At 41.0% G+C, this 25,319-nt stretch overlaps 1 protein-coding gene across 7 annotated transcripts in view; it reads left to right on the forward strand.

The window, feature by feature from the left end:
• The window catches only part of LOC121322894 (arf-GAP with GTPase, ANK repeat and PH domain-containing protein 1), a 197,854-nt gene extending 173,543 nt beyond the window's left edge, over window positions 1-24,311 (forward strand). For 4 of the 7 annotated variants that reach the window (XM_041263439.1, XM_041263442.1, XM_041263440.1 and 1 more), the window contains 5 exons: window positions 516-670; window positions 2,278-2,368; window positions 2,769-2,991; window positions 18,333-18,588; window positions 18,990-24,311. In XM_041263439.1, coding sequence (XP_041119373.1) covers window positions 516-670; window positions 2,278-2,368; window positions 2,769-2,991; window positions 18,333-18,588; window positions 18,990-19,214 — 950 coding nt within the window. In that variant the 3' untranslated portion in view covers window positions 19,215-24,311. The remainder of the gene's footprint in view (window positions 1-515; window positions 671-2,277; window positions 2,369-2,768; window positions 2,992-18,332; window positions 18,589-18,989) is intronic. The other 3 variants (XM_041263445.1, XM_041263446.1, XM_041263443.1) reach the window with 2 other exon arrangements.
• The last annotated feature ends 1,008 nt before the right edge of the window (window positions 24,312-25,319 follow it).

Genomic DNA, 25,319 nt, shown 5'->3' on the forward strand with positions numbered 1-25,319 from the left:
CAGTTGTGTATGTACTGAAGATCTTCACGAGACTCTGAGGATTCATGCTTCTTTCTAAAGAGGCTTTATCCCCACGGTAGGGAAAAGCAATTTCACGTGGCTTCAAAAATACATTTAGCACTAAAACAAAGACCTGGTTCTACATTGACAACAAGCTACAGCAGACAGTATGCTAGGAGGCAGAGACCAGGCACACAAGTGCATGGCTTCAATCTGTACCGTATGTGAATTCCACTTTGAATTCTCGCTCAAGAATTGCCTCAGGAAGGGATTCCAAAGCTGAGGTGTGTAGGAAGTGAAGCCATTGTTCATCGATCTTAGTTGATAATAGATGGGACAGTGAGGTAACTGAGGACCACAGGTCTTTCAAGCTGTATTAAGACCAACAGCATCGTGCCTTGCCACCAAGAGCACACACATCCAAACACACACACACACACACACACAGAGAGAGTACTGACAAGCGGAGATGAATAGCACCCATTAAATCCCAAACCATGTTCTTTTACTTTCAGAACAAGAGGAGAACTTTGAGTTCATCATCGTGTCACTAACGGGGCAGACTTGGCACTTCGAGGCCACCACCTATGAGGAGCGGGATGCCTGGGTGCAGGCCATCGAGAGCCAGATCCTGGCCAGCCTGCAGTCCTGCGAGAGCAGCAAGAACAAGGTACTGTACCTGGCACTGCAGAGAGACCAGGGAGGGGCTGCCTTACCAGTCCTGAAGCTCAGTGCTCAGGGGGTAAAGGTACTGTACCTGGCACTGCAGAGAGACCAGGGAGGGGCTGCCTGACTGGTCCTCAATCTCAATGCTCAGGGGGTGAAGGTACTATACCTGGCACTGCAGAGAGACCAGGGAGGGTCTGCCTTACTGGTCCTGAAGCTCAGTGCTCAGGGGGTAAAGGTACTGTACCTGGCACTGCAGAGAAACCAGGGAGGGGCTGTCTGACTGGTCCTCAATCTCAGTGCTCAGGGGGTGAAGGAATTACTTTGATTTCATTTGAAAAAAAAAAAAAAAAACGATGAAGAAATTCTAGAGCACACCTGTGCATTGGCCCGTGTTTTATATGTTAAGTAATCTGTTTGTTTCAATAACCCACGGTGCTCCGAATCCTGTAGAATTAGCACACAAAAGCCGTGGTATTCTTTTTTTTATTGCAATTTTGTTACATCTGATCTTGTAATTGAATAGAATAAGAATTCCTATATTAAGTTATTAGCTCTCATACTGTCCATACCTTGAGACTATTTAACATTTGCCAGTGGACACTGGAAATACTGTAATAGACCATTAAGGCCAATGTTTACTTTGGAGTCATAGCCTTCATTTCTTACTGCACATACAGTACACTTTTTACTTTAGACATATATAGCAGGTCATTTACCTTTATAGAAGTTTAACAATGATTGGTTCCTGCTTCACAGTCCAAACTGTAGTAGAGCAGCACATGTTATTCCAACAGGCTACACTTGTGTTGTCGTTGCTGCTCCTCGCTGTGATGTCCTTGCCCCCAGTACACACTCCCTCTGGTAGAATGCAGGGAGCCGACCCTGCTGCATGTGCATTAGACCATTTCATTAGTAGGAGTGTAATGGTATGACAATATACAGGCATGCACACAGCCTCCACAGCAAGGCTATTCCCATTGTAGTTATAAACAGCAATTAAAATACCCTGAGTGCCATTCATTTACCTGCTTAACCCGGAATGGGGATTCTGTAATTCAGTAATTCTGTTTTGGCTTGGGGGCTGGAGCAGATGTGTTTTAAACATGAGTGCTATTTGTTGGATTTTATTTTTGTTACAGTAAATGTAATGAGTTGCTTTATTTACAGATCACAGTGTCTTGAGTGCCCAGCATTTTGCCAGTCAGAGCTAGTAGAACTAAGTTGTGAAGCAACTGCTGTAGAGAACTAATGTGTAATACTGAGACAGCTTTATATTCTGTACCATAGTATGTGTATAATATATAGGATTGCTATGAAGTCACTTGGCCACTTTGTACCGTTTCTGTGAAAAAAAATGCAAGCGCAAATAAACCAGGCAGACTACCACCATGGTGTTATAAGTATTTTTATAATATTTATAAACAGCAGGACAAAGCATTTTTATAGGTATATGGGTAGCATCAGTGGTCATTGTACAGAACCTTTACACGGTAAATGTGCAGAGTTCATCTTGAATCTAACGAGTATTCACAGAGGTATTCTAGCCCCTTCCTGTTAATTGCATTTCCTTTCTAAATCTCTTTTTTGTATCGCTTTGTCTGTGTGCAGTCTCGCCTGACGAGCCAGACAGAGGCCATCGCCCTGCAGTCGATCAGGAACCTGCGTGGAAACTCTCACTGCGTGGACTGCGAAGCACAGAGTGAGTCCTCTGCCTGCTTATTCGTACCTACAGCTGTTAGTCCAGACCATCCCTGTGCTTCTCAACTCCCAGCCTGAATAAGAGAGTGGAGATGTTATGAAAATCAGATCTCTACCAGTGGGTTGAATAAAACTTTAGATATGCATACGTGGGCCAAAAAATTACGTTAACTAAGAAGTATATCAAATAATCCTGAAGCATATAAAGCTAAGCCCATTGAATTATATGAACAAACAGTTACCGTATGGTCACAATATGATTCATTCCATTTTGTTTGATTTGTAGGACTTCAGTAAAGTAATAACTTTGTTAATGAGGTTTCGTAATATTGAATCTGACTGCAGTGGAGTAAGTCAGCCCGGATGCTTTCTTCAGTGACCCCCGTTTCCTCCCCTTGCAGACCCGGACTGGGCCAGTCTGAACCTGGGAGCCCTGATCTGTATCGAATGCTCAGGAATCCACCGGAACCTCGGCACGCACCTGTCCCGGGTTCGATCCCTGGACTTGGACGAGTGGCCGCTGGAGCTCATCAAGGTCATGTCGTCCATCGGCAACGAGCTGGCCAATAGCGTGTGGGAGGGGAGCGCGCAGGGGCGCATGAAACCCACACCAGACTCCACCAGGTACGATGCAGCCTCAGTGTTGCACTGTGTGCTTCAGAGGAGTGAAGCTAAAAGAACCACACCATGATGGCAGACTACAGATCCCCCTGGTGGTGGCTTTTTTATATTGCAGCTTTCTTTCTTTTATCAGTCATATCTGCAGTAATTAGACACCTTGATAGATGTTACACCTACACTATACTTACTGTATACATACATTACTCGGTTTACAACAGCTGGTCAGCAAGATCTGATTTCTGGTAGTGTGGAGTGCAGAGAAGGCTGAACTGTGGAAGTATGTAGGATTCCAACACATACAGGAATCTTATTTTAGGGTAACTCTCAATCTCAATACAGGCACAGGCACTTTCATTACAGACAAAATGTGCTAACCTGAATTTAACTGATGAAATCCAATGGAAGCCCTCTAAATAAACCCACGAGAGAAGTGTGTAACATTGCTTATGTTAAAAAGCTATTTACCTAGTTTAAGTGTAGAACGTTGTTCTGGGTTAAGCTTCTCTCCATCTCCTCCCTCTTTCTCTTGCTCATCACCTAAAGAACTCTAAGGAGCTGGCTGTAATTAGCAGCCCAGGATCAGCAGTGTGGTCTACACCAGTGGTCATAACAAATTAGGACTGACTGCTGCTCACATGAATATCGACTTACCATTTTATACTGGGATCATTAGTCATGAAAAGCACCTTTTAATTACTCCCACGAAAACAAAATCTTTCACTGTGGATCCTGTTCGGCTCCCTTCTGTTTATTTTTGACTCTCATCTATTCACTGTTACATGTGGTGTTATTGGAGCCATGCAGCTCATTTAGTGTCGGAGGACAGATTAGAGTGGGGGTCAATATTATCTCAATTAACCTGAGCCTCCTGCCAGAACTTTCCCCAGATTTCACTAATTAGTATCAATACCACTTACACAGAGGTTACTTCAACTGCTCCGCGCTCTCACCCTCCTGTCAGGGAGAACTGAAGCCCTCTCCATTGACAGGGGTGGAAATAGGACTCTTACTGCATAGGAGGTTAACGCATTCCTGATTTTAGTAACATTTAAGCTTTTTGAGATCATAAAGAAGTTTTGACTAATGCATGTCATACAAGAAAAAACAATTAGAATAATATTACATAACGTGTGAAGCAGCTGTCGTAAAAGTTTCAAAGTTGTCGCTTAGTAAAGTTCTTGTGTTAATACAAGTTGCTTGGTAAAATGTGTAATGCAAGAAACCATCAATACCGCTTCAGGCATTAACAAAAATGTCTGTCTGTCTATCAGTATCTATCAAGATCTGCCTATTCTCCTAAATAAGCAGTTAAATACATAAATAAGATTTAGCTTTCAAATTGTCAAGGCAGCTATCAATAGGATTTGTTTTTGTTTCTCTGACCCATGCACCCCCTAGTTCCTGTTGATAGCTGCATACAGACTGAGGAAAGGAACTTGGTTGTTGGGCTTTGTGTTTCGTAGAGAGGGGGAAGGGGAAGGGGAAGGGTCTGACTTGCCCCCAGCTGTGTTTGGGTGGCATCTGTGCCCCACATGGCACTTCTCTCATTAACAAGCGATTGAATTAATGAAGCGCTGCTCGCAGCGACCTCTAATCATCAAGGATCATTTACTTATTAGGTTGATAATTGGTGTCCGGCATCTGTCTTCACAACACCACTGCTGTTGTCACTAAGTGCCTCAGTGTACTGTTTAGCCTCGTGAACCCAAGGCCAGACGGCACCCTTTGGGCTCCATTCCCACCAGCACTGCCTCAGCCATGCCTCATCCTTAGCAGTTGTGTATTGGCGTTTTTTTTTTTTATTGCTACAATTGGATTACTGTCTTTGTGTGCATTGATTGTGTTGAGCACTGGCATTTGTAATTTTTTTAAACCTTATTTCTTTCAAACACTCAGAGTAAGAGCCTGTGTCTTCTGGTGTTGTGAGTAGACACCCAACACAAGATCCCCCATCCAAAACTAAAAAAGTATATGAGCAAGGAAAAGCCTTCTATTGTGTGCAGGGCTCCTGGCTGATCAATTATAAGCCTCCCTTGTGGTCTCTGAAGTGAGTAATAGAGGCAGAAATTTCATTTTGCAGTGGCTGATTTAATGATCCGAAGGGTAATTAATGGCCTGATTATCTTAATGTTAAATATGGCCAGCAGCAATTACACTGACCTCCCACTTGTCAAGGTCTGGGCTACACTGTCCTTTCAATTAAATTCAGTTTGGGGTAGAGGGGGGTGGGGATTGACACACACACACACACACACACACATCATCAATGTTTTCTTTTTATTTATTCCTTTATTTATTCAGCAGCAGTAACCTGTTTTAATGGTAATGCTGAACCGTATTTAGTCACTCAATGGTTACGGATAAAAAAACACGCGCTGTGTCAGAAATACAGCAGTTACATTAACAGGCATAATGGGGTTAATTTTGATTCCAGATTTTTGAGGTGTTCAAAAATAATTATCTATCTACTGGTCTGTGCTTAATAGATAGATTTTAACATCAAGTTAAAACCTTAACATGAAATCAAGTAACAGTTTCTTTAAGCATGATAATTGCTGCGGTTAAAGTGAGAGAAAACACACATTAGCAGATGGATTGATAGATAGATAGATAGATATAGACAGAGAGATAGAGAGATAGATACCAATGTATATGCTGGTCCTCATTTGAAATACTCCCATGAGAACACCACTGCATTGTTTTTTTTTAAGGTGAGGCGCAGTCAAAACAGTTTAGAAAAAATGGGGAGAATGGTTTGAGCGTGCTGTTGCATTTGCTTCCTGCTACAGTAGGAGCTGGCAATCGGTGGCAGGCAAAGTTGCATTGGCACCCAGGCCGCCTCTCCTTTGTCATTGTATTAATTATCTTGTGTGCTATCGACACCAACAACCCCCCCCCCCCCCCCCCCCCCCCTTGACAGCCTAAATTAATTGGCATGAGCGGACAGAAGTGACAGTGGCACTAATTGCGACTCATGGTGAGTTATTGTGACTATGGCAGGCATGCCCCAGCCCTCCGTGGCGCTGGAATCTGTTGGTGTTTTCCATTTCAGATTTCACATCTTGTCTCCCAATGTGATTGTATGTGATAGCCCTGCAGAGATTTATACAGAAGGCTGGAATCTCATATATTGTTGCTGTAAGAATTATATTCTCTGCCAAGTTAAACTGACCAAAGGAGTTGTCTCCCTTTTGTTTTGTTTTTTTAAGTGTTCATTTATGTGATTACTTCTAATTTCCCCTTCAGGGCTCTCGTTCTTTCAATCCTGTTTTGGTGTTCTAGGATCTTTGAACACTTTTGGCATCAGTGTGGAAGCTTACCATTAAGAGATTGCTTTTAATATGTTATACAGTGTTTTTGCTCTAGTGCTTTGGTCAGCCCCAGAAAAGTATAGAATAAAAGGGACTTTAGAAATCCACAACCTGTCTTAATACAAACCTCACCCTAATTATCTATCTGAAATATTGATTCCCCCAGCGGGACAGTTCTCAAGCCAGTGCGCATATTTAGCTTGATGTTCGGGTAATGAGCGATGTTCTGGCAGTAATAATTTAAGAATGGATTCTGAATACAAAAAGACTATCACTGTGGAAAGAGATTTTTCTTTTTTTATGCAAGGAATAGCGGTAGAAGATTAAAGATGAGGGTCGGACAAAAGCTTTTAATATCTGGCTGTGGTTTGCAGGTGCTGTTTTAAGCATTAAGACACTGGGCAGCTAAAATAAAAACCAGCACTGTCACTTGCAACAAAACAATAATAATTCCGAAGACCTTAAACGTGTTCCTCCCTCATTAAAATAACAGCTTTTTTCCATGTCCCTTGTTATTTATATGCAGAAAGCTTACTTCTTTTCATTTTAAATTGGATGAAGCCCATTTATTCAACCACCACCACAAACTAAAAATAAATAAATACAAGGAATGGATTTAAGAGCTGTGCCTTTCTGTCTTTGTCTAAATTTTGCAATTCAAAAGAAAGTTTCTCAAGCATGTGCATTCACTAAATAAAGCAACAGCATTTCATGAAAACTCATTTTGCATAAGGGATCCAAAGGTAACTTGATCAGTTGGCCATTCAATTTTAAGATATTTTCCTTCACTTTAAATTGAACCAAATTGGATTAAATGCAGTATATCTTAAAGAAGGATGTACACTTGCCTTTAAAAAATATGTGTGCATATTTGTAAGGTGCTTGGGCCAGTACGTACAGCCTGGAGAGAGCGAGGAAGCAGTAGCGAGTGCAGCCCTGCGATTTCCTGTGTACTGCTCTGACCAGCCCTGCCTTCTAATTACACCCTGATCCACTGCTCTGGAAGTTGGAAGTGCAGATATTATTTGCATCACAGTTAATTATGGAGCAATCAAACTTTGGCTTTTTCCTCTCTAATTTCCTCTGCTGGCTAATTTCATTAATCACTCCCGGGTTGGCTCTCACAGCTGCGACCGCTGGGTCATTAATTAGGCACATGTTGCTGTAGTGGGTGTGTGTGTGTGTGTGTGTGTACCTGACTGACTGACTGACTGATTGTCTGACTGTGTGTCTCTGTGTGTGTTTTGTATAGCTCAGATTGTGACAGAAGGCCACTGGCTTCTGATCTCTGGTGGACCAGGCACTTTATCTCAGCAGGGCAGAGGTGCAGTGTGTCTGTGTCTGTTCGGTCCTGTAAGGCACTGGGCTGCAGCTGATTAAGGCTTCCCGAAGGATTTAGTTGTAATCCCCAGTCTTGGACCTGGGAACACTGGAAACACTGCATTCCTCGTCAAAGCTTTAACCCCTTACCCTCCTGTCGTTTTTGACATCTGTCCAGAAACTGGACATTATATCAGTAACATCCAATTACATCTTAGAGGACAGCAAACTATCTTAACTTAAACCCCACCACTAGTACTGCAGTTGCCAATTCATCTTTGAGCAGTATCATGTTCAGTCTTTTTCTTTGTGGTTTTCTTAGTTTGGCAAACTGCTGTCAAACAACGTGAAAAAGAAAGTCAGGACCCTGCTGTGTCCTTATCCAGACCCACGCTGTGCAGCTACAGCTTTTAATCGATGCTTCTATTGAAGCACAGTGCTTAGAAAAGGTAGGCCTTCAGCAGCCTCCAGTTGTCATATGTGGCAAGAGTCAGCTAACCACTCTGTCCAAGCCAATCTGCAGGAGTGATCTGTCACTGAGAGGAGCTATAGATTATGAGGGCCCGGGTGAGGTCCGTTTGATCAATGTAACTAGCTGATTGTACTTGTCATTCAAGCACTATTATCTTTCCAGCCATTGATATGAAGGAACCCATCCAGCGCATTTTAAATAGCTGAAACACAGCATGCTGACAGGCAGGGCAGGGAATGTTTAAAATAATTGGATTCTACATTCTGATTCATCTGTAAAGGGATTCCTTGATTAAATTAGCCTAATAGTTATTCTTTTTTTACATGACTGTGTAATATTGCCTGTAATCATGTCCCAACTAGACTAACGAGCCTTCCAATTTACTATTAACATTAAACTTGCAGAGAAAGGCCATCTCAGAGCAGTTTCAGCGCAGTTTTTGCTCTTTCTGAAAAGGTATGCTAATTTGTGCTAAAAAGGGAAAACTACAGGCTTTGCAGTAAAATACTGTCTATTTTCCAGCTGACGTCATCCGTCGTTTACCAGATTATTATAACCGCGTCTACGTTCGTCCTCCAGCTTGGTTTTGTGTACGACATTTAGGGGGAAAAAAATAATTGTCAGCAACGCAAACAAAAAAAGAATTGACCATGAGTAAATTGTCTTTTTCCAAAATCTAAAACCTTTGTTTTGTAATATCACAGAGTTATATATGATCGCTCTACTTACTGGAAAGTTTTATGCTGCTTAGTTCTATTTATTTTTATACTGGAATGCAGTGGGGCATCAGGTATAAAAAGGTCCTGTTTATTCACCTCTGCTGCAAAGCCACAGCCAACGGGCTGAACATCGTACATGCACCCTGGACAAAGACACGTAAACACCTTGCTGTAAACCTCTGATGGCCGTGAGAGTGACCCGGGATCAGAACGTAAAGAAGATGAAATTCGCTGACGGCTGTGTGTGAATCAGGGTTGGATAACGTGGAGTTAGCAAGTCGAAACCGCCAGCGACAAGCTGGAGTCGGGTTTGTTTATTATTGAACAGTTCGGGGATTGTAGATCCACCAAAGTATAGAGAGCGAGGTGAGTAAGTGGGACCTCCATGTATTAGGCAGTAGCACACACTGTTTTCACTGCACTTTCGATTTTACAGTTTTTTGTTATGTGTTGTATTTTTGTTTCACATACATTCTCATGTATGCACTCCATGTCTACCATTGCTGATAGTGTCACATGAGCTGTCTGTGTATGTAAATAAAACCTGTTCGCCTGCGGGGCATTTCAGTCTCAACCTCCGCCTTGATCTCCTGCCTGTCACTCGGCAGCGAATGCATGCACCCGCATGGCAGATAGCTATCCTGTCACAGCATGTTTTATTTATGTTTGGTGCATTCTGTTATGAGATCTGTACTCCTAAAAATAATTCAGGCATGGGGTGGAGTAACTGAAATGCACATGGAAGGATGGGTGCATGCAATCGAATAGAAGAAACAAGGTTGGTTTAGCCTAGACAGGAAATCTGGAAAGAAAAAGATGAATGGCTAGTTTAACAGACCCTTATTGACACTGGACTTGGACATTAGGTAGTCCATGATTAGTGCTAGTCAGGGCCTGTGAAACCAGCCATAGGAATGTGGTTATGGGCATATTTCCCAGTATTAATGGATTTGGACCCTGGGTACCTGCGTCAGCCTATTGTATTTAGTCTAGTCCCAGTTTTGTGATTGTGCAAAGAGGCCATGTAGAGTTGAAGCCTGGTTTGGGCTTCAACCGTTGTAGGTGGTTTGTGGTAATAAAAAGCCTGCATTTGATATGATATGTATTCTATACCCTCTGCTTGCCAGTACAGACTCAACGTGACCTGGGTATCACTTTTCTTTTTTTTTGGTTGGCCTTTACCCCCTGCTTGCGTGGCAGCACTGGAGCATTGCGATCCAGCTGAGGAAACTTCAAATCAGTTTCGCCCATTATTTCAGGAGGGCAGTTTCAGCGAGATTCAGGCCTGAGCTTCAGTAGGAATGAATCTACAGATAATAAAACGGCAGGCTTAATTATCTGTGTCTGTCCAAGTGCAGCTAACGACAAACTTGGAAAGTGTAATTGATTTCAGACTTTGTTTAAAAGCTGGGCCAAGGAAAGTGGTTCTTGAGCATGTTATTAAAAGACAGCTTAAAAGACAGAGCTGATTGGAACTTACAGTACACTACACCCGTCAAGACAGAGAGCTTGACAAGTGTGCCTCTGGAGGATTAATGAGATCCGAAACCTCCCCTGGACCTGTTTTAAAACCAGTGTGTTCACGGCATTGTCAATACCAGTTCATTGCGCAGTTATTGTGTGCTATTTATGGGTTTAGATCAACGTTAACTTGGTGTTAGTCTATTAAAAACTTTCTGTGACAGCAGCCTATTTTGGCAGTTTATTGCACAAGCATCAGAGATGATGCAGTTGGTTTACAGTCCAGTTCTACTGAATCTTCAGTGTGAGAAAACATTATACTTTCATAGGCTCAGTTCACGTTTAGGTACTACCACACAACCAGAAGCTTTCAGCACCAGTGTAATGGCAATCCAGTTTTAGTTTACAGCCATGTCAGATTATTTAGGAAACCGGTTAAGTCTCTCTTAAATTGTTTTGTTGTTCTGTTTGAAGTATGTATTGCAAGTGCCTTGTAACACTGTTGGTTCAGATATTGTAGTTACCGAGTGCTGTGCATTCATTGCAACACCAGATTTTCCATGAAGTGTTGTAACTGATACTTAATTCCGTACTCGTAGCAGATTTGTGACGTTCAGCTATCTGCATGACAGATTCAGCATGTCAGACCTCATTACCTGCAAGTCATAAGTATTTTTAATGGTTCAAATTAGCTATATAATTATTAAAAAAAAAAAAAAAAATTTAAGGAAAGTGGAGTGAAGCTGAAAGTAGAAATGGTATAACAGAAAGCACTGCATGGGAAGTGTGTGGCTGTATACTGCTAGACTAATAAAATAAAGAAAATCAGGTCTTTTTATGGACTGTTTACATTGTGTTTAACGATAAAGTTGGAATCCTAAGATTCACAGTATGTTAAACACACTGCTCAGTTTTTTACTTTTTACAGTTTTCAACTATTTCTTTTTACAGAAAAAAAACAAACATTAATAACTCTTATGTAATTGCGCACAGACACGCGTCACTTGTACATCAGTCCCAGAGATAATGACTAACAAAGTGCTGTTGTCTCTCTTTGTTTTACACCTGGAAAGTGTTGCGCTCCTTGAGCACAGTTATGCAGTCTCACAAAGTAAAGTCAGTGATGCTGCAGCCATGGCTAGCAAGCCCTTTTGTTGCTTTCTGTGGGATTGAAACAGCTGGTGGGGTCTGTGTCGCGCCCCTTTGAGCAGAACAGGCCGGTGAAAAAGTTTGGTAAACAGACAGCAAGCTTCTGGACAGGAGAGGTGGGTGAAGCCAGGAAGCGGACTGTGTGAGTAAACACAGCGTACAAAGAGCTTAGCCAGGGATAACAGGGGGAGACACACAAACACAGCCCTGCAACAACAGGGGAAACCACTGAATCCAATCAATTATTTGAGGAAGTGAAGAGCAGCCCGCGCCGATGGAGCTGTGATTGACACTCCCTTCTTATTACTGCGCCCAGCCAAAGGAATTGCATTCCAGTAACAATACATTGAAATCAATTACAGGTGGAAATGTCATGTGACAACATCTTTCACAAGGTTGTTTTTTACATTCTGTAATAATAATGAGAATAACACAGCAATAACAATCTCAACTCTTTTTTCTGCAGAGTCACTTTCACACAGGCTAATTTTGGTAAACATGCTCACTTACAATCATATTCAGTACGTAGTGTGAACGTTCATGTGCATTGTGTGTGTTTGTGTGTGTGTATATATATATATGTATGTATATATATATATATATATATATATATATATATATATATATATATATATATATATATATATATATATATTATATATATATATATACACACACACTACCGGTCAAAAGTTTTAAAACACCCCCATTTTTCCAGTTTTTATTGAAATTTAAGCAGTTCAAGTCCAGTGAATAACCTGAAATGGTACAAAGGTAAGCGGTAAACTGCCAGAGGTTAAAAAAAAAAGTTTAGGTTACCAAAAACTGAAAAATAATGTACATTTCAGAGTTATACAAAAAGGCCTTTTTCAGGGAACAAGTAATGGGTTAACAACTTACAGCTGTTCTGCAGCAATGGAAGTAAATTAAGCCTTGAAAGTTGATGCTAACAATTCCTACAGGTGTCCCAACTTTTGTTGATTACTTACAAACCCTCTGTCTATATAAAAGCAGTGTTGGAACAGACTGTGTTACTACACCCTCTTAAGCATTATTTGGACAGTATTGTACTGCAGGAAGTAGTATATTGCTATCATAATGGCAAGAAAAAAAGGCAATTAACAAAGGAAGACAGACAGACCATTATAACCCTTAAAAGAAATTGCAAAGAAAGCCAAGGTGTCAGTGAGTACAGTTTCCTACACCATCAAAAGGCACTTGGAAACTGGAGGAAACTCTGACAGGAAGAGGTCTGGCAGACCCAAAGCCACAACAGAATCAGAAGACAAGTTTCTGAGAGTCAACAGCTTGCGTGATAGGCGGCTCACAGGACAACAGCTTCAAGCACAGCTTAACACTGGTCGAAGTAAGCAAGTCTCAGTTTCAACTGTGAAGAGAAGACTGCGAGCTGCAGGTTTGACAGGTCGAGTGGCAGTAAGAAAGCCATTGCTAAGATGGCAAAATAAGAAGAAGAGTATTGGCTGGGCCATGAAGCACTGCCAGTGGGCTACTGAAGACTGGAAGAAGGTCTTATGGACCGATGAATCAAAATTTGAAATCTTCGGTTCATCATGTAGGGTTTTTGTACGCTGTCGAGTAGGTGAGTGGATGGTTCCTCGGTGTGTTACACCAACTGTCAAACATGGAGGAGGAAGCGTGATGGTCTGGGGCTCTTTTGCTGGATCCAGAGTCGGTAACTTGCACAGAGTGAGTGGCACCCTGAACCAAAACTGCTACCACAGCATTTTGCAGCGCCATGCAATAGCCTCTGGTATACGCCTAGTTGGTCAGGGGTTCATCCTAAAGCAAGATAATGACCCAAAACATGCCTACAGACTATGTCAGAACTACCTTAGAAGAAAAGAACAAGACGGTAGGCTTCAAATCATGGAATGGCCAGCACAGTCTCCAGACTTAAACCCCATCGAGCTGGTTTGGGATGAACTGGACAGAAGGGTGAAAGCAAAGCAACCTACAAGTGCAACACATTTGTGGGAACTTCTGCAACAGTGCTGGGAAGAACTTTCCAAACAATATTTGATTTCCATTGTAGAAAAAATGCCACAAGTGTGTTCGGCTGTTATATCTGCAAAAGGTGGCTACTTTGAGTCAAAAATTTAGATTAAATTTTGTTAAGCAAAACGATTCCATGATTTTTTTTTTTTATCTCCAATTGTTTATTTGTTCTATGCTTGAATTTCAGAGTACATTGAGACATTAAACTGTGTAAATTTCAATAAAAACTGGAAAAATGGAGGTGTTCTAAAACTTTTGACCGATTGTGTGTGTGTGTGTGTATATATTATTGCATTGTCTGCACAGCAAACTGTATTGTATAAAGTATATCACATCACATACATGCTTAGATTGATGAAGTAAAAACTGACAAAATGTTTGATTCTACAATTTTCTTTGGCCAAAAATCTGACGTTGGCTTAGTTATTATTTATTTATTTGTGTATGTATTTATTTTGCTTGAGGCTGTTGATCTATAACGTGAGAAGATAGACGCAATTTCTTATTACAGTTAGAATCCTAATGAACAGAATGCATGTCTGATCCAGTGTGATGAGTGAGACAGTGCCCAGGCGAGCTGATGATTGGAGCAGTTGGCTAGTACCCTAGCCCCCCTGGCATCCTTACACACTCACACTCGCTGGCGCTGATCACAGCGTGGCAGAGTCTGGGCAATTATTGTTCTGTACTTTCAGAAAACATGCAATCTCAGACTTGAATTAGAAAATAATGGTTGCATGTTACTGCTTATTGCTAACAGATTACAGAGTTCAAAATCAAGCACAAATGTGAAACATGCCTGAGCTGAAGGAGAAAGTTTTGTTTGTTTGTTTCTTTGCTTGTTTTGTTTTTTTCAGTATTATTTTGTAGTTTGTGTCGTCGTTAATGATTGAAGAAAAAGTGGGGTTCGGTGTTTTGATACGAAGGGTTTATATTCAAACCCAAAGTGAAATATTCCTATTCATTTTGGAACTTGATTTGAATGACAGCATCTTGATCCCCCTTTCATTGTCTTTCTTTCCATAGTGAGTGTTTGAAGCTTATACTTTTTTTTGTTCAGTCTATTTTAAATGTCATTTTGTCATACCTGTTTGTTTTTATCCACTTTCACTTTTTTGTTCTTTCTTTAGTGCCATTTTCTGTTTCCATCACTGATTCGGGGGTACCCTTGTTTAATGCTAGTTGCACAGACGTGCTGTTTTTACTTACAGTACAGTGGCTAAAACTGAGGTACCCTTACGTTCTTGCATTTGTCACACTTTTACATGCAGACTAGTACTTGTTTCATTAGACTTCATTGCTGTGTCTCTATTCTAATCACTGTGCTCACTGCTGTACCCTTGCTGTGTTGCCATTTGATGTCCTTTAGTTCTATTCCGTAGACAGAGACAGAAGTAACGTTTAGTGAAGTGCAGTCTAATCCCTTGCTGTGGGAGCCATTTCTGTCTCTCTCACCACACTTCATCATCTCCTTTTCCAACAGGCCGCAGAGTCAACAGCATTCTCAGTAGCGGAGCGTCTCTTGCTGTGAGGATGTCCGCTTTCATGGAATTAAAGGCAGTGCTGCAGGTCACTGCGGAGGCCTGGAATAGCTGTTTGCTGTTTTAGCCCAAATACCATCATGTAGCTACATTGAGAGATGCCAAATTTTTGGTGGGTGGCTTAGTCACCAGCGTTGTGTAATAGATGACCCATTTACTCTATGTTTAGTAACGTTGGAGTTGCTCTCTTTCATATTTGAAATTGACAATTGCATCTGTATTCAGCCCTTTCAAAAAAGCTGCAGTATAGTAGCGCGTTCTTATTGTAGACACTAAACCCAGTGACCCTTACTCTAGAATAGCCTGTGTGACATTTAGTAACCAAACGTAGGAAACTGCTGCAGTTACAAAACAGGCGAAACTTGTAACACTTACTTTATGTTGAAAATGCTGTATTTATATATTTATATATAATATTTATAATTATTATATATTAATAAATGCAAACAATTTGTCTATTTATTAAATAGTTATTACTATTAAATTATACTAATAGCACTAAGAATTGGATATGACAGGTGGGACTCTAAATACTTTTAAAGGATAATCAGTGGGATGATTTTATTAATTTCTTCCCCTTCTCGTTTTTTCTGTTTCCTCAAGATCATAAAACACAGTCGCACTATTGATCAGAGGCTGCTGTGGTTATTTATGGGCTCTTCCCGGTGGCTAGCTGATAAATCTGCATCACTGCAAGACCAAGCTCACCTCATCGGCCAGATTTAGAGATTTCAGCGAGCAGCCGTAATTAAGCCAGAAATATGTGTGCACCTTTTTCTTGTTTGCAGACCTTGCCTGCGTTTCCCCCTAGCAACGAGGGCTGGTAGAGAAGGCATGCATGCCAAAGGGCAGTCAACTGCTGAGCATTTCCTCTGCAGCAGAGAGAGGGCAGCCCCTGCCGAGCACGCACCCCCACGCTGCATTGTTCCTGGCCCCTCTTCCATGCCTGCCTGGTCCAGCCTCACCACTTTCACGAGGAGGCAGGAAGGTCCTGTAGAAATTCCTTGCTGCTAGCCCAGTATTGCCACACTGTAGTCCCCTCTCCCTCTCTCTCTCTCTCTCTCTCTCTCTGCACTGTTTCTAGTGAGAATTGATAAGATTGAGACTACATCTTGGGGTCAGCAGGTTTTCTTATTCCCAGAATGGCTATTTCCCCCAAGCCCTCCTCTTCCACCTCGTCCTCCTCTCATTGTGGTTAATACAGGAAAACAAGGCTACGTTTACTTCAACTCAAAATAGTCTCCGTTATCCATATCTGTGTGTGGTTTGTTTTTGTTTTGTTTTTTGTAAACTAATTTCTGGAAAATATCTTCTAATTCAGTAATGAAGAACTGAACTAGAGAAAATCTGCTGTGTTTCACAACAAATGCCTTCAGTTACTCCAGACTTTGAGACGCCCGAGATGGAAATTGACCAAAATGATTGTGCCAGTATAGTTACACAAACACAGGAAAAGTGGTCTATTGATTGAGGGGAAAAAAGAAAGAAGTATCCGCTTGGCTGTGTGAGCTTATGAAACAGACCTAAGGCATTTGACTGTTCGTTACCAATAAAGACATCAGTTTAGATGAACAGAAGTGATGACCACTGTTGGAACTATGAAACTGTGAGATTCAATGAAGTAATTAGGCAGCTAGTTCCCCATGGTGTGGACTCATCACGACCTGAGATTGTGCTTTGGAATCCCAGTCTGCCTCCCCCGCTCTGTCGGAATGTGTTTTCGCCTGCGGGGAAAAACAAGGGACTCCTGAAATCAGCACGTTAATGCTGGTATCCATTAAAAGAACAGCAGAGTTTCAGTAGCCCCAAGGCAACTTGGAATGAATATAAAACAGACAGGCAGAAAGCAATGCAGTTTTAGGAGGTGTTTAACAGTGTGCTATAAGAAAGCCTCAGCTCGTGATCTGGTGATGGTTGAGATGCATTCAGTGTGGGTGGGGGCCACTAGCACGCCTCCAAATGGCAGCACTTCTTCCCCAGGGCTCCCAGTCTAAATGTACATCGTTTGGCAGTTTTTATTTTTAAGACGAGCTTGTGTATGGAAAGCTCTTCTTGAGGGATCGCAAAGGACATGTTGCTCCTTAAAGCTCTTCTGTTTTAGTGCTCCTCATTGCCAGTTCATTCATATGCGCGCACATTCACTCCCAGTTTGAAGCATATCTCTTACTGATTGCTGACTGCATTTCAGCTTGAGCCACAAGCACAGTTTCAGGGTCCTCCTTGAATAATCGGCCCAATCTGATTGCGTTCTTCTCAGGTTCGATAGTGGGTAGTCCAGCTGGTCCTGCCTATTTAAAGGGACAGAAAATCTCTTGTGAAGCTACTCTGTGCTTGAGACTGTCAGCTCAGGGCTGGGTGTGATTAAGAAGGATGTCACCATGTTATTGATCCCTGGCCCATCGATCACCTATTGTTTTGTGTTGGCCTGTGTGATAAACAGTAGATGCTGGTACGAAATACTGTACACAGATAATTTATAATTATTACAGCCACAGTGTTGGAGTAGACCATTTCAATGCCTTAGTTTTACTTCCAACGTGAGGCTTTATTTATTATACAGGTTCTCTAATGGTGCAAACAAAGGTTGAGCACCTCTCTGTATTCTATACTCCGTTCAAATAAAAGAAGTGTATGTAAACATGTACACTGTGTTAATTTATACATGCAAATCATGAGACTGTATTGTGCAAAGAAGCATGGAACAAAATACTGGATTTAAGGCCAAGAGCAGTTAGCTGGTTGTTAGTCTGCCCTAAAATGGGTAGAACCAAAAAAAACAACTCTCCTTAAATGTTCATTATCAGCCAACAACTTAATATCTCCAATTTTATAACAATAAAAAGCAGACCTTGTTGCCACTCTGGGGTCATTCCACTTGTAGCAGGAAGTGAGGCAAAACTAATCCTGATGCGCAATGAAAGCAGGTTGTTTACACTGACCAGATTAGAACCAGATTAGTGTTGCTGTGACACAAGATTATACAGAGTGCTGAAGCCCGGTCCCCACACTAGGCTTTCCCAGGAAAGCTGCACTGCCCTACGCTCAGCACACAGCACTTAGGCACAGTATCCACCCTGAGAAGCCAAAGCACAGTTGTTTAAAACTTCCAATTCATGCACTGTCTGAACCATGTTTTTTGTTTGTTTGTGTGTTTTAATATTCGTGCTACAATCTCAAAGCTGTGTGAAGTTGTATCCCCTATATCTTGCTGAGTAAAAGATGACAGCTGGGGAAAACCCTGGCTGCTGCATCCCTAACTTCACATACAGAGTGCCAAACTGCATCAGAGATCTTTAAAAATAGATATGCATGAGTGGAAAGCAGTGTTGAGTCCTAAATATCCTGTTTCTTTCAGGGAGGAGAGGGAGCGGTGGATCCGGGCCAAGTACGAGCAGAAGCTATTCCTGGCGGCCCCTCCTCTCACTGACCTTCCCCTGGGGCAGCACCTGTTGAGGTCCACTGCAGAGGAGGACCTGCGCATGGTGGTGCTGCTGCTGGCACACGGGGGGCGAGACGAGGTCAACGAGACCTGCGGGGAGGGAGACGGGCGCACAGCTCTGCACCTCGCCTGCCGCAAGGGCAACGTCGTCATCACACAGCTGTTGATATGGGTACGGCGCTCTTGTTCTTTTCTTCTTCTTGCTCGACTCTTCTACAGCGCTTCTGTTATCGACTGCAGAGACAGCATCCCTCAAGGAATGGACTAGGCCATGATTTGTTGAAAAAACAAACTGAATAGATAAACAGGTTAAAGTATTGAAATTAAATATTGTAGTTTTGATTTTATCCTATAACCACACTGTTAAGATTTTGTGGAAGTATAGCTGAACATTTATGTTGGGTGTAGACAGTTAAAAACAAAAGGGTCTTCTGTACATGGTACATCCTCACATAAATAACTTGCTAGCAGGGAAGGGTGCTGCCACAGCCAGTCGAAATGCATTTCTACAGGTAGTTGATGTTGCAGACTTGCATTTTTCTGTCCTTACCCTTCCTGTGCTTTGCCTTGCAGTACGGGGTGGACGTGATGACCCGGGACGCCCACGGGAACACAGCGCTTGCGTACGCGCGGCAGGCCATGAGCCAGGAGTGCATCGACACACTGCTGCAGTACGGCTGCCCCGACGAGCGCTTCGCTCTCATGGCCACACCCAATCTGTCCCGCAAGAACAACAACCGCAACAACAGCAGCAGCGGCAGCATCGTCGGGGCGGGAAGGATGCCGACCATCATTTGATGTACTGCACCCTGGTGACAACCCCTGGCACTGCTGCTTCTGTTTTGATTTTGAACACAGTCCTCTCCATTTTTTTTTTTTGGATTCCAGCCTGAAAATACATATAAATAAATCTACCTGGACTTGTTGGAGAATCATTTCTAAGAGTTGGCCTGGAGGTTGAGGAAAAAACCACTTCCCAAGAAAATTAGAGAGTAACTTGTTTTCTTCATAAACTGTGGATTATTATTAGATTTTCAACCTTTCTGTACTGATAAAAGCAGTCTCACACACACCTCTCCTGTGACATGTAGGTATCATTTAGTGGAAACCCGGAGGCCATTGTCCTTTGCTCTAGAACTTTGGAAGAGAAGCATTTTCACATCGTTTGCATTCCCGCACCAGTGGAGCTGGGAACTGGGTCTTGGCTCGTCCCCATAGGAAAGCCTGAAAGGCAGAGTTAGAGGTCTGGGCAGGATTTTGTTAGGTTGTGAAGCTCTTATGATGGTTTGTGTCAAACCAGTCAAAGCTAATCTGCCCGCTGGGACCATCGGCTTCATTGCACTGGTACAGCCGAGTCTCTGTCTCTGTCTCTGTCTCTCTCTGTCTCTCTCTCTCTCTCTCTCTCTCTCTCTCTCTGTCTCTGTCTCTGTCTCTCTCTCTCTCTCTCTCCAGTGATGTTGCTCTTTCGTAGCTCTCTGTAAATACTGAATTATGGGGAATTTGAATATTAGCCGGGCGCCAGCTACGCCGCACGCTTCATCACTCAGAAGAATGAGGAGTGTGTTTTTGTGTCGTTACTCCAGCCTGGGACCTTGAATACACCATTCTGCACTCCGTCATGACCAGAATTCTCTTCATAGCGTTCAGAACAGAAGAGACAAGAGAAGGGATTTTAGTTGGAAATATGTACATATGTGAAGAAAAAATAATCTGAAGAAAAACTAACATTAAAAAAAATAAATAAATGAAAAATGTTTAAGTGTATGGCTCTGCGGTAGCATTTTAAACAACGTACTTTTGGAAAGCAGTAGGTGACTTGTTTTTTGTAGATAATTGTTACTGGTCAGTTCAGAACATTGGTGGTTCTCTTCAAGAATTCAAAAACATTGTGGTTTTGTTTCATTTTTTTGTTTTGTATATTTTTCGCTAAGAAACTTGACACTATTTTGTTTCCACTGCTGTGATTCTTTGACTAAATTATGGATTTTTTTCTTTGGTATTCTCTGATTTTTAAATGATGCAAATGTGAAGATATCTTGGTGTATATATATATATATAGCAAACCCAAATATCGATGTATTCCTATGTATAAGTGTGGAAGCATGTCTTTATTGTTTTGTTTTGTTTTGTGTTTTTAAGTCAGTGAAAAGTTGGAGTTAGTGCACTGCGACAGAATGCGGTACATTTTGTCACACAGTGTTGGACCAGTATATACTTGGGAACTCTACAAGAGCCAGTAAATACCATGACATTAAAAATGACACCGTGTCAGTGAACTTTATTATTCCAGGGTTTAGGTTCCAGGGACTATTCATTCATTATCTAGCCATTTGATATTCTCTGTGTGTTGCCCTGTGAGCTTCTGTTACCTGTGTGTTTTGAGTCTGGGCAATTCATGTATTCACAATTTAATGTATCAGTATTACATTATATTTTGAAAGTGGAATAACTATTCTCTTTATTATTTGTTATAATGAATAACAGATCTTTTTTTTTTTTTTATCCCACAAGAATGTCACTCACACTCACCACTCCTTTGCCTGTCGGAACATTTTATAGTAGAAAACCAATGATGAAATCCAGTAGAGAGAGTGCCCCCTCCCACCACTTCACTTCAGAAATCCAGAGACTCAGAGGCTTACTTTATTAACAGAGGTTCTGTCTCAGTTCATATTGTTTTGATTGTTATTTCAATGTTTGGAATGAGAATGCTATGACTAATTCCGGAAACATTTCTGTTAGTTTAGGTTCTCACCACACTCACGCTGTTTCCAGAGTGGCACTCATTGGCTGGGTACCCATGTCTCTTTTTCCTGCTCCTATTCGCTCTGTTTTGTGTGCTGTGGTTTTGTTTCCCTGAACTTTTTAAAACCCTAAATCTCACAACACTTTTGACCAACGATCAACTAAAAAGGGCTTTTTTGGTTGTAGAATCCTCATTTGTAAATATATTTCTTTTATGTAAATCTTTTTTTGGTGGTGTCGTAATTTATAAACAAAATGTAAATAATTTGTCCCTTTTTATGTATTGTTTTAGTTTGTTTAGTTGTTTTTTTAAATGATATAACTTGTTGTAGTAACTGATAACACTTCAGAACCAGAAGGGTGAGTAATATAAGTTGATGAAAGAATGGCGTTGCAGATGTGATTGTGTTTTTTTTTTGGTTTTTGTTTTTGTTTTGTTTTTGATTTACTTTCTGTTTCTCTCTTCATATCTTTCTTCAGTACACACATGCATGATGTAGAGACATTTTCACAGTCAGGACTTCTCCTGGAATTAGCACAGTCAGCAATATATCTCAGAAAGAGATTAGAAAAAAACCTTTTTTGCCGTTTTGATATTTTGTTTTTTATTTAAGCATTGAAAAAAGAAATAAATTCTTGCCCAAGCATTGAAAAAAGAAATCAGTTCTTGCCCATTTCTCATGAAGTGCATGGCTTTCCCATCGTTCATAGACAGACTTGCCCTTTGGAGGGGACCAGAGCTGCTGCCCTTTCTTTGCGCTGTTTATGAAGAACCGTTGGGTCTCAGTGGTGCCCCCTATCAGATCTGTAAGAGAGCTGCATGCATTTTTTGTAGCAGAATACTCAAGTGGTGCAACATAGTCTTACTCTGACACAATCTGAAGACAGGACCTTGACATTAGTATTTGAAATGACAAATATATTCCCGTCACTCATGGGTAGAGGCAGTCCACATCTGCAGATAACAGAATTCCTCCAGGATCACGGAATTTGCAGGCTCCCGTGGAATTCACGTTCTTCCACAGAATTTGCGTTTTTCCACAAATTCGCCATATTCTACAGCTACATCGTTACTATAATTATCATAAACACTGCTAAAGTGACCTGAAACATATAACTGAGTAGTTTTAAATCAACAGATGTTTTATCTCCTTCAAAACGTAGGAGTTAATTAAAGACTAGAAGTCTTGAAAATGTGTCCCAGTAAGAAGCCTCATGTGATGTGAGGATTTTGTTTGACAGTTTCTAATGATTTTACTTGCATAAATGTTTGCTTTATTAAATTGGAAGTACTTAACCCATAAATTATTTGATATGATTATGTTAACTTGATTTGCATAATTGTAAGCCATTATTAATACAAATACTAAATGCATAAGATGTTCCTCAGGTAGCTGCTTCATTTCTGCAGTCTGGACAGCCTCTAGTCATGGTCTGTCATCCCATACACTGAAGGGCATACAGCACAAGCTGGGTCTAGTAATAATGAAATCCTAAACAACGGGACGCATTTCTAGTCAGAACTGGCTGATGTTTGGTCATAGTGAATGTCAGATTAGAAACACCCCATGTCTTGTTTATCAGTGTTTTACATTTGAGTTTATATAAAAAAAAAAAAAAAACATTGAAAACCCTTGTGAACACAAAGCATTATTTTTAAAGGCCGTTTAACTGAGACACCATTGAAACCTTTTGGGTAAACAGTTGGTTGTACTATCATATACATGTTCAATAAAGTAAAGCACACTGTTGACTTGTATTTATACTTCACTTTGTTTTCACATGTAGAAAAACAATGTGAGAATGTGTTTTGGTTTGTTTAAAGCTCCTTTAGCTGCAGTTTAAGTACCTGTCAACCTTACAGTTGAAATCTAACACACTGCATTTCTACATGCCAGTAGAGTCTGCTGCACAGTCTCGGACTTTGCTTTTATATTGTTGTTGTCTTGTGTTTTGGAAAGTATGGCATCAAAAACAGGGAGAGTTGCTTTGAATATTCCGCTCTAAGAAAGCTTGCAAAATATATAGACAATCCTATGAAAAGATGAAAAGGGCAGCTTCTTGTGCTTGAGTGTTACTCGACTTGGTCCTTATAGGCATTTATTTTTGAATTGCTGTTTTATCTGATACATAGTCTGTTAAATAACAACAATAAAACATTTAAAGTCTTTCTAAAATGACAGCAGGTAAAGTGCTACTGGGCAAGCTTTAGGACCAACCCGTCCCGCACATTAATCAAAGGTCCAAACTTCAACCCACTGAAACTGGCACAACTAAATACAGAAGAAATACCTCTGATGTGTACTGATAGAGCTAATCTGGGATCCTTTTCAGCTTTCTTCGAGTGGTCCACTAATAAGATTTCCAAGAAGCCATGCATTTGAGCCGTCTCTGTGCAGGACTTGTACACGGGTGCAGAGGTGTTCATAATAACAGGTAATATGAAACGCTTCACTCAGGATCCAGTGTGGGGATCTAGCTTATTCCACAATTAGAGTGACAGTGGTGGGACTACAGGGTTGTTGTTTTTTCTGGAGATTAGTGCTAGATTTGCTTAGGGTAGCCCGGGGAATTAAGGGAAGTGCCCTCTGATTTATCAGTAAGCTTGAATCCTGTCAGGGTAGATTGCTGTTGCTTGTGATTGTTCGGAAACAACCAAACCCGTGTAAGCAGCTCCAGTGCTGAATCTCTTTGGGTTAGTTACTCGGATCTCTATGTCCAGTCCAAGCTGCAGCAGCGTCTCAGTGAGGAGTCTTCGAGGCAACGTAGCTCTAGCCCTTTGCTTACAAGCAAAGCCAGCACAACTGCAGGACAGCATCAGACTGCAGGATAGTGAGGACATAAGAGAGTGTGGTTACGCTGACCTCCCAGCATTGTCATCCCGGGTTCACAGATGGCAAACTGGGTGATTCCTGCAGACTGGGAAGCATTTCAAGGCGCCTGACTCCAATTCCGTTGCATGGAAATAGTTTTAAAGAAGATGTAATGGGGGAAAAAAAAAAGTAGATTTTTTTTTTTTGTTTTTGTTTTTTAATTATTACCTCATTTTGGCAGGTTTCATGTTTCAAAGCAAGATGATGCATTATTTATGTTCGTATTGTAACCAAATAAGAATTTTCTTTGGCTCAAATTTTGTATCACTAAGTTATATTTAGTATGTCTATTATTATTATGATTATTATTATTATTATTATGAGTTTGTGTCAGCTGTACAGTACTCTATTGAAAATAGCCTAGTACAAAGAGACTCATAATGTAATATGTCTTTCTTCAATAAAGAAAATAATACTTATTAAAATACTTCTGTTTGTGTTGGAGCTTTTTTTTTTTGGCAGTGTCTGTGACAAGGGTTGGGGTTGTTTGTTTTACATCTTGATCTGGGTATTGCACTGGTACCCCTAATTAACCAAGGAGGAGCCAGCCCTTTGGCTGCATGATTCCCAGAGGATTTTTGTTTTCTTATGTTTGTTTGTTTTTTTGTTTTTTCCACATATTTTTTAACTGGTCTAAGAGTACTGTGAACTGCATTACTGTGCAAGTTTCCTAATCTAGGTGAAAAATGTGAACAGCACGGTGTATTTTGTGTAGAATGCACAGCTGTCTAAGTGAAACATGTGAACAGCGCTGTGTATTTTGTGTAGAATGCACAGCTGTCTAGGTCTAAGTCAAATGTGAACAGCACAGTGTAATATAATTAGTGTGCTGAAGAAACCAGAATGCCAAAACCTTTGTGAACGGGACTGCATTGTATTCAGTGTTCTCCAAGTTTGGGTCAGATCAGGGTATTGCACACAAATAAACCCCTGACAGATTACTGCCAAAAAATAACAATTTTGTATAGCCTAATTGTTTATGCTTTCCTCTGTATTAATGTAATTGGTTACATTTTAATAAGATAGCTTAAATGTAAAACAAACCCTAATGGTTACAGTCTCATTGTATTTCAGTTTATTCCTTGTAACCAGGCCACTTACTAGGCCTATACACTACGCTGGGTACATTTTATTTATTTAAAAAAAAAAAAAAAGTACCAAAAGAAAATGAGCAAGTTTAAAGTAAAGCATTAACGCTGTCTCAAAGCAGCACGTGGTAGACCTTTTGTAAAAGTGCCACGTGCCAATAAAATATAAACTTGATTTCTCTTTGTGGTGGGGGGGT

The sequence above is a fragment of the Polyodon spathula genome, chromosome 11 (assembly GCF_017654505.1).
Source record: "Polyodon spathula isolate WHYD16114869_AA chromosome 11, ASM1765450v1, whole genome shotgun sequence".
Taxonomy (NCBI): domain Eukaryota; kingdom Metazoa; phylum Chordata; class Actinopteri; order Acipenseriformes; family Polyodontidae; genus Polyodon; species Polyodon spathula.